The 11,198-nt window shown below is 32.0% G+C and overlaps 2 protein-coding genes across 2 annotated transcripts; one reads left to right on the forward strand and one right to left on the reverse strand.

Moving 5' to 3' along the window:
* Positions 1–675: 675 nt before the first annotated feature.
* On the reverse strand, positions 676–3,630 carry LOC123695133 (ATPase H(+)-transporting accessory protein 2). Its single transcript, XM_045640869.1, has 8 exons — positions 3,493–3,630; positions 3,293–3,423; positions 3,073–3,171; positions 2,843–2,986; positions 2,542–2,685; positions 2,026–2,155; positions 1,578–1,720; positions 676–1,060 (listed from the first exon to the last, which is right to left on the reverse strand). Exons 1-8 carry the CDS (start codon positions 3,530–3,532, stop codon positions 887–889), a joined length of 1,005 nt encoding a protein of 334 aa, XP_045496825.1. The 5' UTR covers positions 3,533–3,630; the 3' UTR covers positions 676–886.
* A 1,784-nt stretch (positions 3,631–5,414) lies between these two features.
* LOC123694966 (protein N-lysine methyltransferase METTL21D-like) lies at positions 5,415–6,839 on the forward strand. The gene is made up of 3 exons (XM_045640612.1): positions 5,415–5,851; positions 5,926–6,121; positions 6,287–6,839. Exons 1-3 carry the CDS (start codon positions 5,598–5,600, stop codon positions 6,515–6,517), a joined length of 681 nt encoding a protein of 226 aa, XP_045496568.1. The 5' UTR covers positions 5,415–5,597; the 3' UTR covers positions 6,518–6,839.
* The last annotated feature ends 4,359 nt before the right edge of the window (positions 6,840–11,198 follow it).

Here is an 11,198-nt window from a genome sequence, read left to right on the forward strand (position 1 = left end):
AAAAATGTGTCATTTAGGAATGGTTTAGATCAAATAACACTGTCCTTATACTTTTATATGATATAACTTTGTAAATATATCGTCACTTTTAGACCATAATTAAATTATCATACTTGTATCAAACAAAAAATACAGGAACCACTAAGGTTTTTTTAAACGTTCTTTTCTTGGCGAAAGTAAATAGAAATTTTTCTTACATTAATAATTATTTTATCAATTTATTTATACTAATATAAAAAGCTGAAGAGTTTGTTTGTTTGAACGCGCTAATCTCAGGAACTAGTGGTCCGATTTGAACAATTATTTCGGTGTTAGATAGCCCATTTATTGAGGGATGCTATAGGCTATATATCATCACGCTAAAACCAACAGGAGTGGAGCACTGCGGGTAAAACCACAGGGCACAGCTAGTATTTTACATAATAATGAGACATCTGAGGACCAAATTCAGCATAAAATCAGTTAATAAGTACCAACTTTGCGCAACAACTTATTATAGCGACTTGTTTTTCTATACAGACCTTTCATCTATAATCGTTAAGATATTTGTAGTAAAAAACACATTCAAGTTATACTTGTAATAATTAAAAAAAAAAATTAACTACTTCTACATATTGGTATGATGATACATTATTAGTGCTAAGGTACTGGGTTGTTTCTAAATAAATACACAACTTGGAGAACATAATTTATTTAAATAATAACACTATTATACACTTACATAACAATAAGTATCACTATGTTTCGCGAATTTATAACATCCTGCACAATATTGGAACGTATAATACCGCCAAGCGGAAAATGAACATTTAAGGGAAATAAAATTGCACTTCTATGCACGCACACATGAGGACTTTCGTCTTCACAATATAATACTTTAATTAATTTAATTATCTTTCTTCATTCTTGTGCTTGTCATACGGTAGATGATGGAATCCCTACCTGGGTCCATGTCCATGATGGCATACACGATGGCAACTAAAGTGAACGCAAATACAACTCCGAACCACAAGATGATGTTGAAGATAGCGGCATAGTCGGCTGTGTAGTTGTCATCCTCCTGTAAACAAAATAATTATTATAATTATAACAAGTACACATGTTTAATAGGTCTGTAGCTATTTCAATTACATCTATTGTAATACTGAAATAAGAATAAAGTACGTTGAATCAGATGATATTATACCTAACACACTATTGTTGCTGTAAAAAAATAATCAGTTTATGTCTACACTACAATACTCTTTGTTATCTACACATATTTACAGAAGATTAAATGATCCCTTACATTTCGAGAAGAATTACCACTTCGCAGAAATTCATCCATCTGTTTGGATATAGGTAAAAAATTAGAAAATATTCTTCAAAAAAAATGTGAATTGAAATTTTCAAGTGTTTATTATTTGGACAATAGTTGCAAGATATATCATTTTTTTGTATCTAAAACTTGTGGAAACCTTTTACTTTTTTTAAGAATTTTATAAAAATAAATTACCCTGTGAAGTCACTACTTGTCCACTGACAAACCCCATAATAGAATTTTAATTTGTATTTATAAATATCTATATTATACATACTGGACGCTCCTGTCTCATGGGCTCATTGGGCGCGGCACGAACGGCACGGCGGGTGTGGGCCACGTCTGTGGTCACAGCAGTCACCAATACTGATCCATCGTACGCACTTACGAACGCATTGCTGAGTGCTTCAAGAGCTTCACCTGAGTTCATTAAATGAGGATAAAATTATTATTTAATTCCCAACATTTTTAACAAGTTTTACAATTTTTTGGATTAGTGTAATACTTAAAATTATTTGAGACATTTTAGGGAGTTTTGCAAAACGGGATTAGTTTATTAAAATTACAGACATTTGTACAATCAAGATAGAACCAAGAACTGCACATAACATCTATGGAATTTCATTTCCACCATAATAAAATTATGTGTTAAAAGGGTTAAATTGCAACAAATTAAGAAAAAAAAAAAACAAATCTTTATATTAAAAAAATAAATTGTGTTTTACCTAAGAGTTTCTTAGCTTCTTTGGTTTGCAGAGAGTTGGGTCCATGGAAGTCAGACAAGGCATGTAGTGAAGTGAATCTGAAGTTGTAGCAGTCAATAATATTATCAGCAGAAATGGCACCAGCATTGATCTGAAAAAAAAAAAAAGAAAATATTATACTATGATCACATTATAATATCATGTATTTGCATGCTATTCACATATTATTACCTATACAGTTTAGGCTATCAAATTTAAAACTGGGTTTTTCAATCACAACCCAGACAAATCTGTCTGGGTTTTTACGATCCTGTTGGTCAAATAAAAATTACACTGTGTGATTTTTATTTTTATTTTATTTTATTTTATTTATAAAAGGTACTTATATATAAAGTTAAAATGTAACTGGATCAGTTACATTTTAACTTTATCACATAGGGTAATTTTTATTTGACCAACAGGATAGTAAAAACCAAAAGCTATATTTATTCCACTATACTTTTTAAAAGGTGCTCATAGATGGAATATACAATTTACCTTAGCAGTGATAGCCTTCAATGTCTCAAGTTCGTAGAGGAACTGATAATCTTCCTCATAGCTATCATACTTCAGATGTTGCAGCAACTGTTTGCCGACCTTGGGTGGTGAAATTTCCCCAAATACTTTAGAGTAGGCAATCAACTGTAATAAATGATAAATTGTTGAACCATAATACTTTTTATTTTTCAAGTATACATTTCATGATCAATTTGAAAGCGAAAAAAATGTATAAGTATAAATTTAGAACTAATTCCTTCAAGTTTATATTATTCACATTTGAAAAATGATTGATACTTACATCATCAGGCTCTGATAATCTTATGTTAACAAGCTTGTTGCCTCCATTTGTAAAGTGCTGTTTAATTCTGTGAGTAACTGCATCATATGTATCTGGCTCATACTCATCAACAGTAAGAGGGTAGCTCTTGGCCTTTAATCCTGCCTAAAACAATTGCAAAAAGATATTACTCACGAAACGATGGGCATTATTATTGACAAGACCAAAATATAGTCATTCAAGTTACATACTGCATTGCCAAGGGAGGATACTCCATCGATATACACTTCGACGACGGCTTCAGGGGTGTCAAATGGATCAACGATTGAAAGTCCCGTCCATTCTGAGTTCTGGAAACGATAAATTTAATGATTTCTTAGAATGATTATGGATACGATTAGCACATAAAATTTGTATCACGTGCCTATTTTTGTACTAGTATAAAATGATTACAAGTTAAATAATACTTACTTCTTCTACGGAGAGTCCAAGAGAAGCTGAAAATACTTCCTTTAATAAACTCTCCAGCGTCTTGGATGCACCAGAAAACTTCAAGGATTTCGGGCTGTGTAGCACACTAAACTCACCCCCAGCGTTTATTCCTTTAAAAAATTGAAGTGTTAATTATTTATTCTCCTGCTTACACACCAAATAATTTAAAAAAAACTTACCAATAATGGATAAGACCAGAGTTATCCAAAACAGAGCCATTGTTGAATCGCTACACCCCGAAGGATCACAATTCACAATTCACAAAATCGCACGACGGACTGATTGTCATATGATTTCAGTGTTGCTATTTATTAAATAAAATGTTCAATGAAACGTTTATTAATTTATTTATTGTAAAACCCTCCGAGGTAAAACCATATTATGTCTACTATAGGTAAACCAGAATCTGATGGCAATTGGGGAAATCAAAATTTTGAGTGTGCAACCCTAGGGAAAATGGACTGACCGATCTTGATACTGCGTATTTTTTATTTTGTCCTCAACATCATTAGTCACATTACATAAGTGAACAATACTGTACCAAATAATGAGATATCCACTTAATATTTTGTAGGTACTACTTACATATTGTATAATATACATATTACTTTTATCTATGTAATACATATTATTATTTACACATACCTATATTTGTATATTCATTATCATTAAGCCATGTAAAAATATGGATGTAATGATAATGCAGATCAAAACTAGATAATGCTAATATTTTTTTTTATAAAATAAAATAACAATAAAATAAAATAAAACTATGTTTATTTTCGTTAGTATTAACAGATACACAAATAATTATAAAATTGACTTTGACAGCTTGGACTTGACGTATAGCCGTATTGGAAACTCCTGTAATAAGTTTCATAAAATTATATTGTAATCAAAAAACAATATTATAGTTAGTTACCTACATAAAATATTTTTAATTTTAAGTATCAAAACGGGTAAGTCCAATTTACCAATAAAATATTCAAAATTGAAAATTGTGATGTGTTTGACCCTTCTTCATCGAATGTTTTTCTATACACATTATAAACAACACCTCTTGCTTGTGATCGCAGCGGCTTTTTCGACATCTTCGAAGATTTTTTAGACAAAATCCTAAAAATTATTCAAGAATTGCAAAGAAGACAAATAATTTGACAACCATTTTGATAGTTGTCAAATATAATTGCCATATGAAAATCTTTTATTTCTTAAATATAAATATGCCATCAGATTCTGGTAGACCTATAGATCTTTTTATTTATATAAAAAAGTACTATAGATGTTGATGTATCATACATAGTCATGCACAAATTGTTAAAGTAGGTTATAAAAATTTTAGGTGGTAAAAGTAAAAAATAGCCAAGTGATCAAAATAAATTTTATATTTTTCTTAATTTATAAAATTTATATAAAATAACATTTATATGTAGTTTGATATGAAGAAAATAATGATTACAAATGAAATATAAATATTATGAATGAAAAAATTTCTAAACGAGTTACATACGTCACGTACAATAATTAAATGTATTGATTGCCGCTACGAATAGTGATGTCCAGATGTCCGTTTATTCATACTCGATTGGACTAACGAATTTCGACTCGGCTCATATCATTTCTTATATTAATTCATAAACAGTTTTTGGCAGATAACATAACGAAAAGTTAAATATTTGAGTAATTTGTTTTACTCTTTTGGATAATTAATACCCAAAAGATTGTTACGTATGCACTTAATTTATAATAATAAATCAGGGATTTAATATAATATAGAAGTAGAATCAGATTAAGGTAATGTAAATGTATCACTACTGACCACCTACGAAGTACGATCTAGTAGAATGATTATTAATTGCCCAGAGTATAAACTACCTATCTAGTTATTTCAAATATTTATATGATAGGTATTCGTACTACTTTATTAACTAATTTTGTTGGTTTATTTTAATATTTCTTGCTTTGATTTCTTTATTATACAATAAAAATGATAATCATACTATGTCACAGTACAAAGTTCTCCGGATCAGTTATGAAAATGATATATAATCGATATTTTATAATCGAGTCTGAATCGAGAATTTATAGGATACCTTCAATTTATAATTATTTAGGCATGTTTTAGGTCCACAGTAGTACACTGTAGAAGTAGAATCAAAAACAGAAATATAAAATCCAAATAAACACAAATTTAAATGTAAATTAGATTACTAGAACACTAGATCAAATCCGAAACCAACATTCCATTTCATTTTTATTAAAGTGTATTAGCGAAAAATTCTAAATGTCGCATAGGTCAAGTTTTCAACTTAACGATTTATTTCCTAGGGAAATAGATATCGAAGTGTGTTTAAAAACCTTAAGAATATATCAGAAACTCGAAGGCGATGTGAATTGTGTTGTTTGGGATGCATCTCTGGTCCTTGCTAAATATCTAGAGACTAAGTGTTTCCATAAGCCGGATTTTTTAAGTGGTGTAAGAGTTCTTGAATTAGGATCAGGTCTTGGTGTTGTAGGACTCACTGCTGCTACTCTCGGGTGGGATTTAAGACAAATCATGATTTGTAATCAATTTTACAGTATAGTTTTCTAAGAAATAACATTATTTTTAGGGCTCAAGTAACACTGACAGATTTACCAGAGGCACTTCCCTTATTGCGGTTAAATATTGCGGAAAATAAATCAAAGATAGCTAGTATGGGTGGATATGCTATTGCAGAGTCTTTAGTATGGGGCGATAAAAACTCTGATATCCATAAACAGGAGTTTGATATGATTTTGTTAGCCGATTGCATTTATTATGAAGATGTAAATATCTATACTTTTACATGTTATAGCTCAACAGTATGTCTTATACGATAGCATAGATGGATAGATATTTGATATTGTAGTTTGTGAAAATTGTTTTATTATAAATGAACTGAGACATATTATTAGATATAAAATTTTTCTTATGGATCATTATTCTTTCAGGCATTGAATCCCCTATTTGAGACATTACAAAGTTTAAACAACTCTGTGAACAAAAAGCCAACTATATATTTAACCCAAGAGTTAAGAGACACAGAAATTCAAAAGAAGTTGTGGAAAACCTTCTATGAAAAGATTTCAGAGTTTTTCTATATTGAGAGTATCCCTGAAGACCAGCAACACATTAATTATAGAAGTTCTGATATAATACTCTTAAAAATGACCAAAAAATGATATTTATATAGTTATGATTTGTCGTGAAGGACTATTATTGTGGCCAAATTATTTAAGCTCTCTCTTAATAGTTAATGGAATAGAATAAGTTTATCTGTATATTAAGAAAATCATATTCCTAATCAAATTTTTAATTTCAAACATAGGTTTTAATTTTAACTGTATAAATATTATGTAGGCAAGTGTTACAAGTCAGTATTTACTTTTAGGGATTATTATTATGTAATAAATAGTCTATGGTACAGGTATTTTAAAATTCAAACCAAAGACTAGATAACTGATTATTCATAAGTTTTAAAATATACTATAGTTTAAAGTTTAATATGTTTATTTTATTTCTCCTATAAAATGTTGAATAATCAAATATTAAGTAAAAAAAAGCGTGTGTGCCAAACACATGTGTCAGAAGTGAAACTTCTTTTGCAAGATTCAAAGACACCAAAATCGTCGCCTACTCTATTATGTGACGGTATTGGCTATTGCCATTTGCCATGGCTTTAAGTTGATGACGCCATAGGAAGTTTTACTTCAAAAAGTCATCAAAAGTTCACTTCCATCGAGAGGCCATGCGGCAATGCAGGTCTGTAAAGCTGGCGATGAAAAATTAATTATCGAAAAAATATTTTTTATGTTTACCAAAAATCGCCAGTTAAGCTGACGTGGCCAGTTTTGGCGCTATTGGAAAAAAAGAACAAAATTACACTTTTATTTACAGCAACGAATTCACCTGCATTTATCAAACGATCCATCCTTTCTTCCTATTTCTTCACAAAGCTAGAACTGTTGCTGATTTTCAGCGATCTGCTTGAGCAACAAAATCGTCATTATAGCAACTAATTAGCAACAAACTCTGGCGTTGTTTTTCTTTACTTAATTTCGCTAATTTTTCATCGCCAGCTTTACAGACCTCGGCAATGCCCAGCCTAGACCGAGGTAGTCACGTCACTTGCAACACATTTGGCGAATAATTTTTATTTAGAACGATTCGGACCAGTGCCGATCCCTTCAAAAATAATAAAAAAACAAAAATCACAGTATTAACTAGGATGAAACCATTAGCAAAATGAGGACAATATGATAAAATGAAAGGAAAAATAAAATATAACGGTCGATCCAAGTTCAGGAAGTGGGATAAATCATTTTTTACCCTTAAAAGCGGGGGAGCTTTTAAGGGTAAAAAATGATTTATCTTCGACTTCCAACAAACCATTAAATTAAATGACAAAGTTGTAGATAAAATATGATAATAATAAGATCTACAAATTTTTCGTCGTGTGATTTTACTATCAGGCACATTTCTCGAACTCTATATTTTCTGTACTTACTTACTTATTTCAAAAGAAAAAATTTCATCTGTTCAAAGTAAGTTATACAAGAGCTAATATTTTATATTTTACAGCATATTCAAAAACAAAATGATTTCGATACAAAACTTGAGGCCTGATTTAATAAAATTAAAAGGTCACTATCACACTGTTTGTATGCATTTTCTGAGGTAATGTATAATACATATTATAATTTTTTACACCATCATTTAAAAGAGATTAGAGATTTCAACGAACAAAAGGCCTCCTGACTTTTTGCAAAAAGTTAATATTTTTATTAAGTTTACCTTTTTTTTTTAAGGGAAATCTTCCAAAGATACCCACGGCCCCCGGGGAAGGAGCCGTGGGTTATGTCGGATTCTTACCGACTAAAACCCAACTGTGTTCCGTCGAGCCGCTGATGGGGCCGCGGGTATTGGTTGGAATTCTCCTGCGACCCCCTCGGCGGCAGCCCGTCTCCTGGTCAGGTGCAAGCCAAGAACAGGAAAGGTGGTTTTGCCTGTTATCCCCTCCTGTTGGCGGTATGAGCGGAAAACGTCTCAAGCCGCCTCACCGCACCGCACTAACTTTTTTCCGTACGACTTCTTGTTTTGTCGGAAATGGAGTCTTAACACTTACCTACGTATATTTAGAGTACCTAACCCAACAAAAAATAATATAGTTAACTTTTTGTAGTTTAAGTGTTTCTTTTTTTAATTTACCTTGACTTGAATAATCCAATAAGCGTCCAATGTCCATTCTAAATTTTGTAATATGAGAACATTTTACTATATATCTATTGCTTAGAGGGCGAGTTGTAATTCTATACCCGTGATAATTCGGGTAGGTCACTTGTAATAAGTATAATTATTAGATTTGGATGTAGGTTACTAATATATTATGAGTAGTTATGTAGTTGGTTTAATGCTCTAGGGTTATGTAGTGACTACACAATTTTTTGTTTCAAAATAGGTAGGAAGGTATATAATCGTAATGTAATATCTGTAATTAGCCAGTGTACGTAAAGCGATTAGCAAGTCAATTTCGAATAAATAAATAATACGAATATCTTTAAATTAGCATCGAGAAGCGAAGTTGGTAGGTGGCAGGTACCTATACCTACTCTTAAATGGTATTAAAAAAACCCGTTTTTTAAAACAAGTTTTTTTTATTCAAACGTATCTGGCGGGGAATATCCATCACTTCGTATTTATTATTATTATTATTAGCCTTTGATCAGACTTTTGAAGACATGTATGTATTATATATATGGTAGGTTTGATCCATCTCTGCGTGTCCGTTTGCCAGTTGGCAAAGGCCTCCTCCAATCTCTTCCATTCGGGCCTTTCTATGGCCACTCTACCCCAAGTTGTGCCCGCTACCTGTTTGATGTCATTGTCCCATCTTTTTTGTGGTCTACCTCTCTTTCTCTTTCCTTCTCTTGGGTACCACTGTGTACCTAATTATTTTGCTCCATTTTTCTTTACCCCTGATCATGTGCCCCGCCCATTTCCACTTTTGCCTTCTTATCTTCAGTGTTATGTCCTGGACCTTAGTCTTGTATCTGATGCTGCTTTGCTTTATTTTGTCTTTTCTTTTGATACCAGTCATGCTTCTTTCCATGGAATTTTGACAGATGCGGAGTTTATTTGTTATGTTTTTTGGTAGAGCCCACGTTTCACTTCCATACGTCAGCACAGGTAGGATGCATGTGTTGAATAGTTTAGCTTTAGTTGAAATGTGTAGGTTATTGTCTTTCATTACTTCTTTAAGAGATCATCATCACATCACAGATCATCACTTCGTATGGTAGGTATGTATTATTCAACTATCCTGGTGAAAAGACAATAGTTATATATGGGGATTTGCTAAAAACAAACTTGTTCTTTTTTTAAAAGTAAAATATTATCACAGCAAAAATTTTAATTTACGATTTTATTCGCTGTTGATTTTTTGTTATTCCACTGCTTGTGCCTGAGTAAACGGAAATAATGTCCGCTAATTTAATTAACCAGTCTCGGATTCAACTTGTTTCTAGAATTAATTTTGACTGCAGAATGCAGTTGATTTTAGGCCAGATTCCAGAATAATATTATTAAGGTAGAGCGGCCACTTCAATAAAAAGTTTTGAATTTGAAATTAATTGTAAAAAATAAACTGTACCTAAATATTTACAGTAAGTACCTACCTACCCATATTTTTTACAATGAATATCATCAAATAGGTACGTAATGCATGCATGTAGGTACGAATGTTTAAATGAGGAGAAAATAAATAAATATCTGTAACTGCGCCTATAACTAGTACAGTACATATTATATTATCTGTGCTATAACGTATTCCCTGTGTATATTACATTATGTATCTAATATAGATATGATTAGGTACATATTTTGTTTACCAAGCATCGATCAGCACGACTTAGATCTAGGTAAGTATTGTAGGTAGTCCAAAATTCGCCGCGCGGTTTCACCCCGGCCCCGGTACGAAACCGCGGGTACCGCAGTAACCGCAAAATATCAAGATGTAGTTATTGAATAACTCATGTGTTATACTGGGGCCGTATTATGACCTCTTAACAAACAGCTTACGCCGTGAATTGAACTGACTGGCAAAAATCCTATGATCACAATAAAATAACTAGCCATGTAACGACGCGGACGGTTCAATTTACGGCGTAAACTGTCGAACTTTTGATTCTTCGACATTACTGTTTCCTCACGATGTTTTCCTTCACCGTTCAAGCAGAGGTGATGTTATAAACATTCGTAGATAAATTGTAAAATCTATTAATTTCCTGCACGCTTGCCTGGTCTCGAACCCCCGACTTATCGATTTGAAGTCCGAGGTCCTCACCATTTATACCCCGATGGTACTAGTAATGTAATTTAATATTATCTGTGATATTAGGAGGATAGTACAGTCGTGCATTATATTCCATTTCGAATATAAAGGTTATTTATTAACGCCTAATATCATCATCATTGGTATGCATCTTATCAAAAAGTTCAGCGCGTTATCTTGTAAGGATGGGCGAGTTTACTCAAATCATTGGGGAGATATGAAACATTTATGAGAATTTAGTCGAAATAATTATATAAACTAATACCTACTATAGGTATAAATTATAATTATACCTACAATAGACTTTATATTCCTGCGCTATTTGATCTCCGTCCGTGCCTACATGCTTTCTTCAATATTGAGGAATTTAGTTATCACCTCATTATCATACACACTACAAATGTGTAGGCGGCGACGTAAAACGTCACGGAACTTGTTTGATACGAAGTACTTGTACCTATACCGTAATCAGTAACGGAGGGATTCAACGTTCCGAGCGAGTCGCATACTAGCTGCAAGTAGTTGGTAGTCGT

This window comes from Colias croceus, chromosome 10, assembly GCF_905220415.1.
Source record: "Colias croceus chromosome 10, ilColCroc2.1".
In the NCBI taxonomy this organism is placed as follows: domain Eukaryota; kingdom Metazoa; phylum Arthropoda; class Insecta; order Lepidoptera; family Pieridae; genus Colias; species Colias croceus.

What these genes read in the sequence shown, in the direction of transcription:
- LOC123695133 (XM_045640869.1), bottom strand. Translation starts at nt 3,532, where the DNA reads ATGGCTCTGTTTTGGATAACTCTGGTCTTATCCATTATTG. An exon ending in TCTGGTCTTATCCATTATTG is followed by an intron (nt 3,424 to 3,492) that starts GTAAGTTTTTTT and finishes AATTTTTTAAAG; the next exon opens with GAATAAACGCTGGGGGTGAG. An exon ending in TATCCTCCCTTGGCAATGCA is followed by an intron (nt 2,987 to 3,072) that starts GTATGTAACTTG and finishes CAATTGTTTTAG; the next exon opens with GCAGGATTAAAGGCCAAGAG.
- LOC123694966 (XM_045640612.1), top strand. Translation starts at nt 5,598, where the DNA reads ATGTCGCATAGGTCAAGTTTTCAACTTAACGATTTATTTCCTAGGGAA. An exon ending in CTCACTGCTGCTACTCTCGG is followed by an intron (nt 5,852 to 5,925) that starts GTGGGATTTAAG and finishes CATTATTTTTAG; the next exon opens with GGCTCAAGTAACACTGACAG. An exon ending in ATTGCATTTATTATGAAGAT is followed by an intron (nt 6,122 to 6,286) that starts GTAAATATCTAT and finishes TTATTCTTTCAG; the next exon opens with GCATTGAATCCCCTATTTGA.